This window comes from Anabrus simplex, chromosome 10, assembly GCF_040414725.1.
Source record: "Anabrus simplex isolate iqAnaSimp1 chromosome 10, ASM4041472v1, whole genome shotgun sequence".
NCBI classification, from domain to species: domain Eukaryota; kingdom Metazoa; phylum Arthropoda; class Insecta; order Orthoptera; family Tettigoniidae; genus Anabrus; species Anabrus simplex.
The window spans coordinates 30,937,412-30,957,205 of NC_090274.1; the positions used below are offsets into that span (position 1 = coordinate 30,937,412).

Genomic DNA, 19,794 nt, shown 5'->3' on the forward strand with positions numbered 1-19,794 from the left:
TTTTCTTAGATTTACGTAAGGACAATTATCTTAAGTTTTAGGAGATTACATTCACTCTTTAATTTTCCGATTCGCTGGCTGAATGGTCAGCATACTGCTCTTTGGCTCAGAGGGTCCCGGGTTTGATTCCCGGCCGGGTCGGGGATTTTAATCATATTCAGACAACACACACCACACTACCAACCACCACAGCAACACGCAATAGTGATTACATTCCTCCATATAGGGTTGCATCAGGAAGGGCATCCGGTCGTATAACAGGGCCAAATCCCCATGTGCGATGCAGTTCGCACCCACAAAGCCACAGGTGTGGGAAAAAGGAGTACAAAAAAAAAGATGATGATTCACTCTTTAATTCTTCTTGTAAATATCTTCTAAAAATCCAAGGTCATCTTTTATTCATACAAATACAGAAGTTCATCACGATACCTGCCAGTGGACTGTAGAGCTGCCATCTCCTCGCATTGTCATATATCTATCTCCACATCGCTGGTGTCATCCCCCGAGCTCTCTGTAGAGGGCAAGTTGTTATCGTCCCCTACAAGTAACGTAGCAGGTAGGGAGGCAGGCAATGCAGTGGGCGATACAGGATGAATCTGAGTGTACACACCCAGGACCTCAAGGCTAGCTAGCGCCGTTTCCGTATTGGCACTGTCCGTATTGGGAGCTAGATGAAGTTGTAGATGTTCCAACTCAGGTATCAGTGGACGAACCTGCAAGAATGTTAGGAAAAATTCATATTTTAAAGCATACAGACCAGGGGTACATATAACACCTAACTGCCAATTTTGAATGGTCAGCGAACGTAAAGCAACAGATGTACTCGGCCAAACATTTAATATCAGACCAGTCTTGCCCCTAAGTATACTGTGGCTTACAAAACACTACCACGTAGCTAAGAGAACACAGCCAAACGTGGCAGTTAAATATCGTGTAACTAACACAGATAAATACAGGGTCATTGAAAAAAGAATACCCATATTTTAAAAAAAATTGCTGCTTCAAGTTGGATGGATATGTTGACACAATTGCAGTCTCAAACTGAAGAGGAAAGAAGGGAATTTTTTTGAAACCACTGCTAGTAGTCATTGCCTGATCTTGACTGGGTGATATAATCCTCGCTATGAACAGCGCTACTGCAAGTGTGCTGTGTAGCCAGGCCAGTACGATTTGGTCTGCCCGGCAGAAAGCCCAGTGCATACTATGCTTTCCCTCAGATACAACAAACTGAACAAAAAACAGGAGTCAGGATTATTTTCATGCAAGATGGGGCACTGCTGCATTTCAAAGCAAATGTATACAATGCAGTGAAGGCTTAGTTTCTAGGTGGTTGGATTTGTAAGGTTGCCCTATTCCCTGGCAGACTAGAAGCCCCAATCTCACTCTAATGGGCTTCTTTTTCCTCTTCTTCTTCTGAGGATACATTAAGAATATTGTTTATGGTGAGAATAAAAGTGACTTAATGCACCTAAGAGAAAGAATCACTGCTGCCATTGCAACGTTCACTCCGGACATGCTCCAGCCTACGAGGCAAGAAATAATATGAGCATTAAAGAAAGTCAAGGCCCTGATCATAAAAGCAAATTAGGACCTTTTTACCATTGATTTGCCTTCATTTTAGGGCAAAAGGAACCAGCCACACATAGGGAGAACCAAGTCAAAAACAAAAAGTAAAAGTTTGTTGCCCAGTGTAATTTAAAATCAAAACATGTAGACCTAGGCATCACACTGTATCTGTACTATTGTGCTGCCTGGTTTTCTGCTGAGCAGACAACATCGTACTGGCCTGGCTACACAGCACACTTGCAGACATGTTGTTCATAGTGAGGGATACACCCAGTCATGGTCAGTCAACGACAACTAGCAGTGGTTGCCTGGAGCTGAAACATGGACATTAAGAAGGAAGGAAACAAAGTATTTGGAAAGTTTTCAAATACGGTTGTGGAGAAGAATGGAACAAAGTGAAGTGGACAGATAAAGTGAGAAATGAAGAAGTGCTCAGAAAAGTAGAAGAGAAAAGACACCTGATGAAAACAATAAGGAAGAGGAAAATATCCTCATTGGGTCACATACTACGTAGAAATTGTTTTCAACGTAGGATGATGGAGGAAAAGGAAGAGGAAGGTTTGGAATGTTGACAGATGTCAAACAAGGGAAAAGCTATGAACAACTGAAGTAAGATGCTCAGGACAGAGAATCATGGAAGATGTCCAGCTGATACCTGTCTCAAGACAGATTCACAGAAGAAGGTTTTCACAACTGGAGCCCAGGTCAGAAAAAAGAAAAATTCTGAGCCCTGATTATAGATTTTACTTATAAATTTGCTATAGAGTTGACCTGAATAATATCCACCGAGAGAAAGTTTTTCATTTTGTTTGTGTATCGGGTTAATCTTGGAAACCAGCGAACCAGTTTTAGTAATTCCTTCTTCAAGATCGTCACAGGCTACATACTGAGTACTGTGACTAAAAATCTTAAATTTCATATCGATTTCGGTGTTATTGCAATTTTTTTTAAACTGGTGTTATTTTGCATAAAAACAAAAAGAAATCTCTCTTTACAATAGGCAAAAAACTGAAATGGGGCTGTGTCAAGACCATGGCCAGGAAGTTCTGATGTAAAATACGGTATAAACTTCATCAAGATCCGCATTGACATTCACATTAATAAGAAATTAAAATACAATTTAATATGTCATATAATGAGGTTGAAATCGGTACCAATGAATAAGTGAACCTTCATTTTAATTTCTTATTAATGTAAAATACGGAGCGTGTGGTAAGGTAGGTACTGTTGAAATAAATTACCTAGTCGGTATGAGTTTCAAATTCTATTGTAGACATTTTATTTCTTAATTTTAAACTAATTTATGCATCTTCAAGACCATGAGTTCCAAATCATTTTCCACTACTGTGACAGCATATGTGCTCAGCTGAGGCTCCAATAACACGGAACTCACCTCACGTCATTCGGCCACCTTAACATGCAGACGGTCTCAATAAGCCTGTTGATGCTCAACAACGGTGATTTTGGATGTTTTGGAATTCTGACAAGCTGCTTCTTTTTCTTTCTCTCTCTAGACATTGAACATCACACTAAAACATGAAGGTTTTCAGCAACATAAGGATGGGAAAGAGCTAAGATATGGAAGGTAGTAGCCCTGGCCTTAATTAGGGTAGAGCCCAAACATTTGCCTGGTGTGAAAATGGGGAAACCACAGAAAATCATCTTCAAGGCTGCCAATGGTAGGATTCGAACTCACTATCTCCCGAATATAAGCTAACGGTTGCGCGACCCTAATCGCATGGCCAACTTGCTCCATCTGCTCTATTCTCCATAATGCATTTTTCGTCATTCTGAAACCATTTGTTATCCATATGTCGCAATATTTTATAAAATAAATACATTTCTTGCACTTCATTGCACCGCAATTTCCTCAAATGTTCGCTCTTTTAATTTACCATACCAACTTGAAAAGATAAAACATGCTTTTCATGGGGAAACCACAGAAAATCATCTTCAAGGCTGCCAATGGTAGGATTCGAACCCACTATCTCCCGAATATAAGCTAACGGTTGCGCGACCCTAATCGTATGGCCAACTTGCTCCATCTGCTCTATTCTCCATAATGCATTTTTCGTCATTCTGAAACCATTTGTTATCCATATGTCGCAATATTTTATAAAATAAATACATTTCTTGCACTTCATTGCACCGCAATTTCCTCAAATGTTCGCTCTTTTAATTTACCATACCAACTTGAAAAGATTAAACATGCTCTTCATGTCATGCGGTAAAGTGGGAGTGATACAATTACATGCTATGGTGTCCAGCTAACCTGACGAGTCAGGAGCCAGGTCGGCTTCAATTCACAGTACTAAACTTAATGATTTGAGTATTTTTCATTAAATGTTACTAAAAAATTTGAAACTTCCCGAGAAAAACAAAACTTCTGTCAAAATATGCAAAAATCACATTAAAAAGTAAATTTCGTGCAAGATACCAAATTTTGCATTATTTCGCAAGCTTGAAATGATAAAAGTTTTGACCTAGGAATGCTTGAAACAGACGTATTTGTTTTATGTACAATATAACCATATTTTGCGCATCCCTCACTTGCAAAAACTAGGTAACCCACGCTATATATCACAATGCTAACTTATCAGGGGAGCAGGTAGCCTGAAAAATAAAAGAACAAGTTTGAAAAATTGTGGATCTGGGACCTTAAAGATGAACACATCTGAACTCTTTTAAGTCATCATCATCTTGAACAGTTTCCTGCATTCGGCTGGATCTGTTGGGGACATAAGCCTCAGAACCGTCTTTTCTCTACCCACATTCTATTCTCTCCTATCTTTCTGCACTCGAGTCACCTGGCCTCTGCACCCTCCGTAACTCCTTGCAGCCATCTGTCACTTGCCCTCCCTATAGGTTTCCTTCGTTCCACTTTCAAATCAAACTTCTTTCTTGATAATGTTCCCTCATTCAATCTCTGCATGCACCCACACCATTGATCTTTCCATTCCAGCTGTTATGAGTTCCTCTTTCACCACCCCCACTCTTTCATTCACCCATATGTCCAATCTTGTCACTCTAATCCTATTCCTATGGAATTTAATCTCAAAGGCCTGTGTCATCCTTTAACCTCTTCCCTTCATTACTCATAATTTCACAGTATAGTTTCTAGTCATCATATAAAGAAGGAAACAAAGTCTGGGAACTTTCTTTTTCTTTTTAATTAAAAAAAAAAAAAGATTAAACAATCTTCAAAACCTCTCATATTTTGCCGAAAACAGGTATTGCTGTGATATCTGCTTACAGCATTAGCATGCAATAATGGAATTGGCTTTAAACGGTTGCAATTATGACTAGATGTAAAACAATTTTTTAAAGTTATTTAATTCTTTTTCCGGGTTGAGCTGTGTTTTTGTTTTCTGTACACTACATACAGTTTGCTGATGTTTCGAAAACATTGCAGTATTCTTTGTCAAGGCGACTGAAATACCCCTACTCGATCCAAGGTAACCAGTCTCCCAGGCAGCCTACACACCGTGGAAGCTTCACTTCTAAGAATTTTTTTAAAGATGGAAAAATTATGGTTTCTACTTTTGTTGTGGTTGCAATATTTTCATGCCTTTAACAATTAGTTCCAGTAAGTGGAGTTACTGGATGTGGATCTCCTTCTTTCATGGACGATCTTCTGCACCAATCTGGGCAGGTTCATTCATGCTTTCTTGAATGTTCGCAGCATTCCAACCAACATCCTCCATCCTATATTCTTAGTCCCTTCCTTCAACGTGGCCTTAACATTTGAGCCCGGTATTCAATTTTTTGGACATTTCCTTCACGTTCAGCCTTCCTCTCACTATCTTGTCTCTTACTTGTATGTCGAATTGCAAATCTTTCTCATTTCTATCATATTTAATTTATCAGTCCATTCTCTTGTCATAAGGCAAGTTTCCACTCTGTAAGCTATACCTGTGAAATCTCAAGCATAATTCAGTTTAGCTGGAGTGCTTCGAGAGAAGGTTCCTGCACAAGCCTGCCTCATGGCTATTTTTGCTAAGGCGTCATCTCTCCAAGGTCTGACTTCATGGCTAGCCGATTCAAGTACCCTCGGTGGAAAAAAACATTGAATGGGTTTGTCATGGGGTCATGGCTGCAACTTTTGACATAGAATATGTACTGTGTGATGAGTATTATAGAAATACAATATCTAGTCAGTCATCATTATCATCATCTTGCACAACATGTAGTAAGCAAACTCGTGTCCTCATACTGAGGTGGTGCAGCTTTCTTCAGGTACATCCCCAATGGAGGTGAACTACATGTACCATTTTAACCACATAGCAGCACTCCTGCCATTCTTCTGACAGTACCGGGAATCGAACCTGGGCCCCCAAAGATGGAAGCTAATAACACTAATAACCATTATGCTACAAAGGCAAACACAGCTTCCAATCATTGCCTGAATCTGTTCAAAACATAAGCATGTCCGTCGTCTTTTGTCTTTCCATCATTCCTCTGTTGTCACTTTGGTCCAGTCCTCCCTTATTTATTCCACCAGCTCTTCCATTCTTTCAGCCATATATCCCTTGGTCTTCCTCTTAGTATCCTGCCTTCATCGCCATCTCACACATCTTCTTGTGTATCCTTTTCTTCTCCACTCTCTGCACGTGTCCATACCATCTAAGCCTTGATTCCTCTATCCTAGCCTGTAATAGTTCTATGTACTTGAACTAGTTCTCTAACTTTCTCATGTCTTACCTTATCCATTTTTGTTACTCCTATTTTACTTCTCAAAATTTCAGGAAATGGAGACTCAGACCCAGTACAGCCAAAACGGAGGTTTCTTGCTTCTATTTGAGCAACCAGCTCGCTAACTTAAAACTAAATATTACCTTCTCCAATAGAGTACTTAATCACAATAGGTATCCAAAATATCTCGGTGTTACCTTGGACCAGACTTTATCATTCAAACAACATCTTTTGAACTTGTTGAAAAAATTGAAAAGCCGAAACAATATTACTCAGAAGTTAACTGGTACTACTTGGGGATCTACTGCAGACATCCTATGCTCTTCAGCCTTAGCACTGGTTTTCTCTGCTGCTGACTACTGTGCTCCAGTGTGGATTAATAGTCTGTATACAAAGTATATTGACCCACAATTGAATACCAGCATGCGTCTTATATCTGGCACCATCACATGAACTCCAGTTCACTGGCTCCCACTGTTGTCAGGAATAATGCCACCTGACTACAAAGATCCAGAGCTCTTGTTCAAGAGTACAAGATCTGCAAGAATCCTCTGCTACCTGTTCTAAATGACATACCAGCTCTTAGTCTCAAAAGACTGAAATCACGACATCCACCCCTTTGTGATGCTGCTCTGAAGATGTCCACTTCAATGCTTTGGAGGAGTGGAAAGGTTGCTGGAATAACTCTCCCGACGAGCCCCTGCATAACATCTTCAGAGGGGAAAATAATGCAAATGGATCCCAACTGCCACGTGCAACTTGGTCCAGACTGAACAGGATCAGGACAGGTCATGGAAGGTGCAGGGATTCCCTCTACAAGTGGAACTTTGTACCATCTCCAGATTGTGACTGTGGAGCCCCTCGCCAGACTATTCCCAACATTGTAAGCGAGTGTCAACTACGGGCTTATCCAGGTAGTTTGGAAGACTTCCTATCTCCAACAGCGGAAGCACTACAGTGGATTGAAAAGTTGGACATACAGGTATAAGAGATAACACTAATGCCTGAAGTAAATCAATGTTTTTGTTATTGTGTATATATTGTATATTATGTATATAATTTCCTTGCCATATGCTAATAATAATAATACAGTACTTCTCAAAAAATGTAATTTCACTAGCCTGGATCCTGCTTCTCTTTCTTACCCTCATGACCCAAGAAAATTAAGATACAGGAGTCTCATTCACTGTACCACTGATAGTACCCCAAACAAAAGCTTGCCCAAACCCTCCATTATCAGAGATGGTCCCCTTCTTGAAAAATTACCAGTTTCTTGACCTGCACAATATGCTAAATGTTGTTGGTGTTATTATTAAGAATCACCCTTTATTCCATTACTTGATCTGTCTCTTGGTTTCTTTTCCTTCCCACTACTTTTTAAAGTAAGTTTGAGTTGTGGGTCAATGGATAGAAATACTAGTTCTCAAGTCAGCAAATGTGATTTGTGAAATGCAGCTCAGCAGTTGTACATATATGTCACATTCCTTCTAACGAATTGTGCACTACGATCACATTATTACCTTATGTCCTCCAGGGCGATGGGGATTCCTGCAACCTCTGCATCGACATTCAACGCACGCCTTGCTCTCCACGTAGCATGGGCACCGCTGTCCGCAGCAGGTTAACTTGCCAGGCGTGGGAGTAGCGTTCCCACAACGACAGCCCTTTCGTTTTGTGCCGCCGCCTGCACCAGATTTTGTCCCCGTGGTGCCGCTCCCAGCGCTTTTAACAGAGCTCCTCTGCTGGGGTTTCTTGAAGTTTCCAGAATGTACCTGCTATAAATATGAAACAAACATTGAGTACAGAATATTACACAGATTTCTAAGTAGAAATACAAGGTAGAAACCAAGTATCACAGCAGAAAACCGCACACTGAGAATCATTTATTTTTCCAATATACCGTATGGACCTGAATGTAAGACCACATTTCTTACATTAAAATTTACTAATAAAAACCATAAACATCTTAAATGTGGAGCCTAACATTTAAAGATTCATCTTTATGAAGGTCTATTTGAATCATCCCCCAACTGTACTGGCTTACGTGGCACAACTCGCCATATGCATCGCAGCTGAGGTCAAGGTCATAAATAAACCAAAATTTCTCGAGCTTTGGTTAATTTTTCCAATTTCTGGCTTGTGATACTCGGGTTGGCATCATTCAATTTTGGTCACTATTCAAGTCATGAGGATCATGTGGAAAGTACAATGTATTTGTCCCTTCAGTTAAATAAAGAAGAACACCAATTGTGGCAAACAACGACGATGACATTAAGAAACAGCTAAAACACAAGCACCGTGGTCCATAGATGGCCCTAACGAAATAAATAAGAAAAAAAAAAAAAAAGAAAGAGGTTACAATATAGATATAAACTTCAAACTGTGAGATTTGTGCAGGGCAAAAACGTTCTGATAATGTATCGGATGCGAAAACATCTGGTGTTTTTGAGCATAACGTATGAGTTTGACAGAAAGACAAAGAAGAGTTCAAGAATGCCAGCACCTAAAGAGAAGCATTTAGAAGATCAAAGACAGGAAAATATAATGAAACTGATAGGCTTGTTACATAGATTCATGCAGAAGGAAAGAAGTTAGGGTTATCTAATAAGTTGCTAAGTTAGGTATTGGAGATGGCATGAGAGTTAAAAGTTCTGGTAATTGAAGAATAGGCTCAGATGGTGTCAACAAATCATGCTCCGTCAGGACTGTATTCATGACGTTGCACTACTATTGCACCTATCAGCGTTACATAAAGGCCACAATATTTTAAAAATTAATTTTTGTTTTCAGATTCCCTATACAGTCATTATTAAATTATCTTAATTATAGGAGATCTTGAATATATTGTAAAGACAAACATTAATTTTTCTTGAAAATACCTTCCAAATATTCAGGGTCATCTTATATTCAGGCCATTACATTAAGTATATTACTGAGTCAATCAAGAGACCTACACCAGGCCTCTCCACAGGCTACACATTATTATTATTATTATTATTACATACATACATTATCATTATAGACTGTTATGACTTTCAGCGTTCAGTCTGCAAGCCTCTGTGAATTTACTAAACGTCGCCACAATCCTCGATTTGCAACTAGTGTTGTGGCCTCATTTAGTTCCATACCTCTTATCTTTAAATCATTAGAAACCGAGTCTAACCATCGTCGTCTTGGTCTACTTCTACTTCTCTTACCCTCCATAGCAGAGTCCATTATTATCCTAGGTAACCTATCCTCTTCCATTCGCCTCACATGACCCCACCACCGAAGCCGGTTTATGCGTACAGCTTCATCCATCGAGTTCATTCCTAAATTAGCCTTTATCTCCTCATTCCGAGTACCCTCCTGCCATTGTTCCCACCTGTTTGTACCAGCAATCATTCTTGCTACTTTCATGTCTGTTACTTCTAACTTATGAATAAGATATCCTGAGTCCACCCAGCTTTCACTCCCGTAAAGCAATGTTGGTCTGAAAACAGACCGATGTAAAGATAGTTTCGTCTGGGAGCTGACTTCCTTCTTACAGAATACTGCTGATCGCAACTGCGAGCTCACTGCATTAGCTTTACTACACCTTGATTCAATCTCACTTACTATATTACCATCCTGGGAGAACACACAACCTAAATACTTGAAATTATCGACCTGTTCTAGCTTTGTATCACCAATCTGACATTCAATTCTGTTGAATTTCTTACTTTATTAAGTACATTAAAAGCAGGGAGGTAGCAAAATGGTCAGAATACATAACGGATAAACACAATAACAGGCCAATGTCAGTAGAAGGAGCAACAGAAAGGAAAGTTACGGCAAATATGAAAATACACTCCGCGAAAATGAAAAAAGAACACCTTGATGCACATGAATAAGGCCTGCCATACTTGCTCAGGGTATTACGATAGGGGAATGATGCGATGATCAGACGTGCAGTGCTGCGCACACACAGGAACGGCGTTATCAACCGAGGAATGTTGCACGCTGCGCAACAGAGCCAGTGGCAGCCAGTTTGCCGTGGCTTGCGGAGCTCCATCCGTATCTGCAATATTGTTGGCATGCCACAACAGCATGTACATGAACCGTTTGCGCAACTGATGGATTTTGAGCAAGGATGTATAGTGGGCCTGTGAAAGGCCGGGTGGTCATACTGCACAACTGCGCCATGTGTGGGGCGAAAGGTCTCCACAGTGCATTGATGTTGTCGCGAGTGGTCAGCAGAAGGTGTTCATGCCCATCAGCCTGGGTCCAGACAGTAGTGACACACAGATGCACGCCAAGACCGTCGCATCTTACAAAGTGCCGTATCAGACTGCACCATGACTACACAACAAATTTGGAACACTGCTACTCCAGGGGTATCAGCGAGGACTATTTACAACACTCTCTGTGAAGCAGAGTTACGATCCTGTGTGCCGTTCAGGCATCTTCTGCTCACGCTCCAACAATGCGCAGCCCGTCTTCAGTGGTGTCGCGATAGGCGCTTATGAAAGGACGAATGGATGAGAGTTACTTCTGCCTTGGTGCCAATAATGGTCGTATGCATGTGTGGCTGTGATACCTGCAATGCATGTGTGGCGTCGTGCAGATGAGCGCCAACTTCTGGAGTGTATACGACAAAGGCACACAAGTCCAACACCCAGCATTATGGTGTGGAGAGCCATCTCCTAGACCGGCCATTGTCCTCTAGTGATCGTCCAGGAAACAATGAACAGTGCATGGTACATCCAAACTATCGTTCAACTCGTCGTGCTACTTTTCATGCACCGAGCTCAATAGCTGCAGTCGCTTAAGTGAGACCAGCATCCAGTATTTGGGAGATAGTGGGTTTGAACCACTTCCCATGCTTCCTTCCCACTCCTAGACCTTTCCTGTCCCATCATCGCTAAACATCTATCTGTGTCGGTGCGACATAAAGCAACTTGTAAAAAATAAAAAAAAATTCAGGCATCAACAAGAGCATTGTGCTTTTCCAACAGGACAATACATATCCATATGTATCGCGTGCCACTCCAACATGCTCTCCAAGGTGTATGTCAACTACCCTGGCCAGCAGAATCCCCAGATCTGACCCCATTGGGCATGTTTTGGACTGGATGAAACGTCATCTCGCGCGGTATGCACAATCGGCAGGACATCTGGCCCAACTGAAGCACTAGATGGAAATTGCATGGCAGGCCATTCCGCAAGACTACATTCGTTAGCTCTACGATGATCCATGGGAGAACTGCAGCCTGCATTGCTGAAAAAGGAGGGTAGACACAGTACACACCCTGTTGGTGCATATGGCTCAGTTGATGTGATCGTGTGTTTACGTCCTCAAGAGTGTGTCAATAAAATTTCCCTGTGCGAGGTCGACAAATTCATGGTGTTCTTTTTTTAATTTTCCCAGAGTGTAGAAAAGGTCAACAGATCTACATCTTCACATCAAGCAATCACCATTTGTGTCAGACCTTTGATGTGTTAACTTTTGTTATTTCCAATTTAATACTTTGTGTCATTGTCTGCTGATCTTGATCTCTGAAGCTAGGATGCCAGGTAGTGCAGAAAAGATCGTGCCACAAAACACTGTTGATAAACTTAACCATAATAGGTTGATATGAGTGTTTGATCCTGTATTGATTTGTCTGAATCTATTACAGAACTATTTTAAAACAGTTTTACTTGAGTCTGCCTTGTCAATACACCTTATAATGATAGAAAACTATTTATTTTACCATACATGTTTCGGGAAATCATCCATTCCTTTCATCAGTGATGTCAAGGCGGACTCAAGTAAAACTATTTTAAAATAGTTCCGTAATAGACCCACAAAACACTGTCAAAGTAGTAGTGTAAGGAAAACAAGTATAACATAGTGTAGGAATAATATTGTACGTATGAGGTTGAGTCAATAAATGAGTTGCAAAATTGAATTGAGGCAAAAATAATCAAAGTAACTGTCTGACATTTATTTCACTTTTCCACATATTCACCCTGTACATTCAGGCACTTATCCCATCTCTTTACAAGTTCTTGAAAGCCAGCAGCAAAGAAGTCCTTTGGTTGCTGTCGCAGCCAACGTATAACCTCATAGATTACGGCATCATCTGTATCTTTTTTTGTTGCTATGGGCTTTACGTCGCACCGACACAGATAGGTCTTATGGCGACGATGGGATGGGAAAGGCCTAGGAGTTGGAAGGAAGCGGCCGTGGCCTTAATTAAGGTACAGCCCCAGCATTTGCCTGGTGTGAAAATGGGAAACCACGGAAAACCATCTTCAGGGCTGCCGATAGTGGGATTCGAACCTACTATCTCCCGGATGCAAGCTCACAGCCGCGCCTCTACGCGCACGGCCAACTCGCCCGGTATCATCTGTATCAAAATGACGGCCACCCAAAGGATTTTTTTTTTTTTAGGGGCTCAAACAGATGTCAGGACTGTACGGTGGATGTTCCAAGCGCTCCCCATCACTGATACTTTTCCTTCCATGGTTAAACTTCTGGATCCAATTGCACACAGCTTTCCGTGAGAAACAGTTTTCACCATAGACGGGATGCATTTCGTGATGCACTTCTTCTGTGGACAGTCCTTTGGCCCACAAAAAACGCACATCTGCGCACTGTTCTTCTCGTGTACAGTCATGCAACACATGTGCCATCATGCACGTACAGCCTTTCACTGACTGAGTGCCTGCGAGATGTCGTACGACAAGCATACATATGCTGCCATCTGCTGGGAAAACTTGCGCGCGTAATTTCAAATGGTATAAGGCACACACATGTTTGCGACTTATTTATTGACTCACCCTCATATTATGAATGAGGTGCACGTTATTATACTGTAATTAAATAATTTAGGTATGTTCTTAACACATTTAATGCATATTAAATTCATGCTGACTCCATAAACAACATTGAAAAGGTAAATCAATGAACTACTGTATTTGTATGTGCATGAAAAAAAAACTTGAGGGTACAGGCGGTTGAATAATACCTATGGTATCCCCTGCCTGTTGTAAGAGGTGACTAAAAGGGCCTCAGGGGCTCTTAACTTGGGAGCGTGGGTTGGCGACCATGGGGCCCTTAGCTGAATCCTGGCATTGCTTCCACTTACTTGTGTCAGGCTCCTCACTTTCATCTATCCTATCTGACCTCCCTTAGTCAAGTCTTGTTCATTTCCGACCCCGACGGTGTTACGTATGGAGGCCTAGAGAGTCTTTTATTTCCACGGCCTTCGTGGTCCTTGTCTTTCCTTCATTTTTTGAAGTGTCGGATCGAGTTCCATTTTCTTCTCTCTAATTAGTGTTATATAGATAATGGTTGCCTAGTTGTACTTCCGCTTAAGACAATAATCACTACCACTGCAAATGAAAATATTACAACTTCCTTGAAAATAATAAAATATAATTATTTAAGTTACACTGATGCATAACTTTGAATGGTCCTATCACCTGTTTGGCGGAACTTTTGGATTTGTTTTGTCACATGTAATCTCTTGATACTCCGTATTTGGGCTATGAGACCTAGTCACAAATTACTTAACTGTCAACTGAGACACTGATATGACATTTTGTTTCTGTGACACAGTTTTGCAATTTTTATTAGGAAAGTTGCTTGCATACGTACATGGAGCCACACATGCATAACATTCAAGCGGTCAGTTGATATAGTCTTGGAAACCTTGGTCAAGGATGGTTTTATTAGAAGTCACTTGGGTCAGGCCAATCTAGCTCAGTGTTGGAAGGTTAGCGAGCCCTGACACTTCCCTGTGTCCGCCCAGAGCTGGCCCTAATTACTCTCTGTCGCTGCGGCTGAAGTGATGTGAGACGCGTGTGCTGAACACAATTTTATGACACCATTTTTTAGGAAAATTAACAAGAGCCTTGATTAGTGTGAGAGGAGATAAAGGCCGTATACGATCCATGCATTGAAGATCTCAGAATGAAGTACGAGAATACAAAATGGGAAATCATTGGCCTTATGATGGGCACTAGAAGGACAATTCCCAAGTAGACATTGAACTTCCTAAGATTAAACAAAATCCTGGACACCGCCATCAAGACCATAGCGGACTCCGTGTTGAAAAATTCATTGGCGATTGTTAGACACCTTTTGTACTCCCTGACTTGAAATATCATGTATTGGATATCTTTTTTTTTTCCAAAAAAATCTGAAAGAGAAAATCCACCTAATGGTTAGCAATTTTAATCTTGAGTTTTAACTCAAGCCCTGCTTACATCCAAAAATCAGATAAAAGAAATGCTGTAAATGTGAACTGATTAGGAGGCCGATCTTTCGATTCCCTAATAGGGGCGGCTATCAAGTGGATTATCTCTCTCTTGTGCAGGGTCCAGTCAAGTAACAGAGAAATTATGACGCTTCAATGTAACACAATTTTGAAAGATGGATATTAGAGTATTTCAGGCGCTCTCCTTGAGTTTCATAAGAACCTGGATCAAAAAGAATTTCTGCATGTCCATGCATTGGCATGCAAATTAGTTACTACATTACTACTAGCTCTATATACGTTTGTGAATGTGTATTCTCAGTCGTGAACGTGAATAAAACTAGATCGTGTTTGTCCGATGTTATGTTGGAAGCAATGTTATGCAATCATTCTGCTCAAACCCACCCAGTGGCCGTGACTGTTAAGGCGTCATATCTATGTGGTCCGACACTATGATTAGCTGCTTCAAGTCCCGTTGGCAGAAAAAAATTTCACGATCAGAACGTTGGCCGGCAGGATAGGAGAAGTGATGGTACCCAATTTCCAATCATTACATTTCCTGCTAAAAGTTTGGATTCAATTGGAAACCTCTCCGCGTGTTCATATAGAGTTAACGCACACAACACTGTTTATGATGATGACTACTCCTTAGTGTTTGTGTTTTTAACAATTTGAGAACTCATTGTGTATGCAAAAACATGGCTGATGTTCAGTGTGCTAATTTAGATGCTGTGTAAATTACTACTACCTGTCTTGTTTTTATGATCAGTCCAGCTCCATGGCTAAATAGTTAGCGTGCTGGTCTTTGGTCACAGGGGCCTCGGGTTCGATTCCTGACAGGGTCGGGAATTTTAACCACAATTGGTTATTTTCGCTGGCACCGGGGCTGGGTGTATGTGTCGTCTTCATCATAATTTCATCCTCATCACGATGCGAAAGGTCGTCTACGGGTCTCAAATCAAAAGACCTGCACCTGGCGAGCCAAACATGTCCTCGGACATTCCCGGCACTAAAAGCCATACACCATTTCATTTTATGATTAGAACCACCCTGGTTCATGTAGCAATTCATAGTCGCAACACAAGTCTTACAACAATGCATACCGCACTATAAATGTCAGAAAATATATCAACAAAATAGTGTGGAAAGCATTTTATGAATGCTTTGGTAACAATACTTTAACCCAAACATATAACAAAACCACCTGAAATGGTTCGTATTCCATTGTTACACCGAACTCACAATTATCAATTATAACTAACTCTACCTACCGTACTTAGTTCTTGAAACAATCGGTGTTTAACAATAAGGAACTCATATTTTCAATACAAACTATCACATTTCTCACAGAGAAGCTCATGACAGTATGCACATTAGTCAACCAAAATTGTTAAATATATATTACTGCACATATCTTTAATGTGCTTGTGATGCAAAACACTCCAGACGTGAGATTCGATTTGTGGATCCCGGGCTTGTGAAATGGTGAGCTTGCTCGCTGCGATTCCGTGTTCTATGCTAGTCTTGTGAAGCACTCTTAGAATATTCAATTCTCTTTCCTCAGAACTAGGTCGGAGTTGGACCTTGCAATGTGAACCACTGGAAGTTCTTGCCATGACCTGCATGTTTGCTGAAAACTAATCAAATCGGTCGTGGTTACATTGGTAAGATCTCCTTGCACGAGACACCTCATCAACAGCTGATATAATGATTGATAATTGTGCAAGCAACAAATCCGCTAGCATAAAAAGAACATCAAACTGTCTCGCTTCAGGTGCGTATCATATAGCCTGCTTTTCCTTACACACCAGACCAATCAGTTTTGTCACTAGCCAAGACGTATGCAGATCATAGAATTAAACACAACAGCTGGTAGCGTTGTGTGACCAAGTTAGTAAGGCACTAGCAACAATGGAACATTGTCCTCCATGCCGTATGCCTGCCATTGCAGCGCACCCTAGCGGTGCAGGTTGAGGGACTATTCCTTAGTTTTACCTACTTTCCTTATGTACCAGCACAATTCTGTGGTCATTAATCAAAAATCTATAGGAAGAAAATTGATTCCTCCTCCTTAATTGTCCTATTGTACATGCATACAGTACCAGTACTGAAACACAACAGACCACAAGTAGCAGTTCAGTACAACTAGGGAATAGGTCCTCTACATAAACTTCATACTTATAGAACTCTTACTTAGTCTTAAGTTAGGAAACAGGTGTTCACCTCCAATGCCATGGACCTACCAACCTACCCCTAGAAATATCTTTACTTTCATCCGAAAATACACTCATGTTCATAAAAACCAGAACACCTTGAAAGATTAGAGATAGGAAGTTCATATTCAGAGGACATGTGCATTAGTATGTTCTGAAGAAATTATTAGCATATGAACCATGTCAGCCCCCAGGTTCAAGGTCCACATCAATATCTAGGCGCACCACCACAGACTGGTAAAATGTTCCTGCGACTCTCATTGTTGCCATAAACCGAAGGTAATCGATCAGTATGACTTGAGCAGACGTGCAGGATGCCTCGCAGACGTACGCGAGAACCGTACCGTCAAATGAGTGAGGCTGAAAGAGGGTGCATTATTGGCATGAGAGAATGCGATGCATCCATCCGGGAAATTGCTGTTCATGCGGAACGAAGTGTGTCGGCAGTGCAACGAGATAGGTCCGGTTGTACCACACAGACAACTCGCCGAGAGGCTCGACACCTCATTCGAATGGCATTGCAGGAAAGATCTGCATCCTCCTCAGCTCTGGCGCAACTGTGGAACAGTGTAACACAATGTACACTATCAGGAGTGACAGTCCGTCGCCGTTTATTACGGTCTGGGTTACTGGCGTGTCATCCACTTCTCCGCCTACCTTTGAGTAATGAGCATAAACATACTAGACTGCAATGGAGTATGGAACAACGTCACTGGGAACAGGAATGGCAGCAGATAGTGTTTTTGGACGAATCCAGCTTCTGTTTATTTGAAAATGATGGCAGCATTTTGGTTCGCCGCAGACAGGGGGAGAGGCATCACATTGACTGCATTCGCACAAGACATTCAGCGCCAACTCAAGGCCTTATGGTGTGGGGTGTTATTGGGTATAACCATAAATCACAGTTGGTGCGTGTCCAGGGCACTGTGACCAGTTTGACCTACGTGAATGACATCCTGCGACCCATAGCCATACCCTTGCTGCACAACACCCCAGACACCATATTTCAGCAGGACAAAGCGCGACCACATGTTGCTACATGGACATGTGCCTTCTTGTTGTCACAGGATGTCAGACTGTTGCCCTGGCCCACCCGATCACCGGACTTGTCGCCAATCGAAAATGTGTGGGATATGGTGAAACGACGGGTGCGGCGGTGTGACCCAATGCCAACCACCAAAGATGAACTGTGGAACCAGGTGAATGCAGCATGGATGGCTATACCCCAGGACACCATTTACGCCTTATACGCATCAATGCCATCACGCATGAAACAAGTTATCAGTGTCCATGGAGGACCTAGTGCTTACTAGGCAGTAGGACACAAGGTGATCCTAGGAGACTGAAATGCTAATCGTTTCTGCAGAACATACTAATGAACATGCCCTGTGAATATGAACTTCCTATCTCTAGTCTTTCAAGGTGTTCTGTCCTTTTATGAACATGAGTGTATCATAAATCGTCCAACATTTTCCATACCACCTGCATCAAAGCCACTACCATTGGATGAAATTTATTAAATCACTTCTAGAATTCAACAGACAGATTTCAAAACCAAATAACTTACAATAAAAACTCCAAATGGAAACATTATCTTTGCTGTTAGAACAGTTCGTAGCATTGTGTGATTAAGTTAGAAGTCTGCCTCCATAGCGTATCAGTTAGTGCTATTAGCTGCCGTCCTCGGAGGCCCGGGTTCAATTTCCAATATTGCCAGAAAGGTAAGAATGGCAGGAGGGCTGGTACGTGGCTAAAATGGTACATGCAACACACCTCCATCAGGGGTATGCCTGAAAAGAGCAGCACTACTTCTGGATGTGGACACAAGTTTACCTTTACCAAGTTACAAAAGCGTAAACAATAACAAAGCATTAAGGTCGATTTACACATCTCCAGATCGTGAAGGCACCTTCCGTGACGTGACGGCATATTCTGACAATATAAAATATTGTTGCTTTGTAAATGAAGTGATGAATTCCAACACTTCCGATGATGGTATTCACCATGACGTTTAGTGCTTCTTGAGATCCATGATGGCAAAACGTTCTTGTTTCCACGGACGTAATTTCTCTCTTCCCGTCTTCACACTTTTCTCTTTTCTTCCAGTGCTGTGGTTATCTGTGTGCGAATAGCAGAATTTGGGTAGAATTCCATTCAGTAACATGACAACTAATTCAATACCCCCAAGAATTCATGATTTCAATTAAATTTTTCCCTATTGTTGCAAATACATATTTTTTTACAAGTTTTCTCGTAAATTTTACGTTTGTGTTTTTTTACAAAATATTGGACATGAGCATGAATCTTATTCATTTCAGTGATGTACCTACTTAATTTTATTATAATTTAAATAGATCTAGTATAGGTATACTGCCAGTCTTTCTTTTAGTACAATTGAAGGTCTCTAGAATGTGTCAGTCATCTTCAACTAAACGTTCCATTTTCTTCAACACCACACTGAATGTATATCTGCTCATTTCATTTCATCATCCATCAAGTTCTTAAAATTCTCCTTTTAATCTTGTGTTTTTTCAAATAGGTTGAACCCACTGTTTCTCATTTCTTCCTCCTCTCCATCCAAAATTATAGCTATCCTTGACAGTTTGTCATGGAACACTTAACTACCGCATTTCCTGCATGGAACTAAAGTGTGAGAACAGGCATAAAAAATTCTTGTTGGAAAGGCAGATACGGAAACAGAGATGTGTGAACCGGCCTTTATCCTCCATATCATGTGCCTGCTGTTGCAGCATGCCCAAGCAATATAGTTTGAGGAACTATTCGCTAGTTCAACTTACTTTTCCTTGTAACACTTGTGATTAAGTGTAAGAATTTCATATTAACTATTAAAAACTAGTAAGGATGTTTGTGAAAATCTTGCGATTAATTTTAATGAGCCAATACTGTATATTGCCGACCCCGCGGTGTAGGGGTAGCGTGCCTGCCTCTTACCCGAAGGTGCCGGGTTCGATCCCGGCCAGGTCAGTAATTTTTACCTGGATCTTTGGGCTGCTTGAGTCCACTCAGCCTACATGATTACAATTGAGGAACTACCTGCTGGTAAGATGGCGGCTCTGGTCTAGAAAGTCAAGAATAGCAGCTGTGAGGATTCGTCT

The 19,794-nt window shown here is 41.2% G+C and overlaps 1 protein-coding gene across 1 annotated transcript in view; it reads right to left on the reverse strand.

Annotated features, from left to right (window-relative positions):
- The window catches only part of msl-2 (male-specific lethal 2), a 42,560-nt gene that overhangs the window by 15,198 nt on the left and 7,568 nt on the right, over positions 1-19,794 (reverse strand). Inside the window, exons 2-3 of the mRNA XM_067154343.2 lie at positions 7,779-8,033; positions 430-713 (exon numbers count right to left, since the gene is read on the reverse strand). Coding sequence (XP_067010444.2) covers positions 468-713; positions 7,779-8,033 — 501 coding nt within the window. The 3' untranslated portion in view covers positions 430-467. The remainder of the gene's footprint in view (positions 1-429; positions 714-7,778; positions 8,034-19,794) is intronic.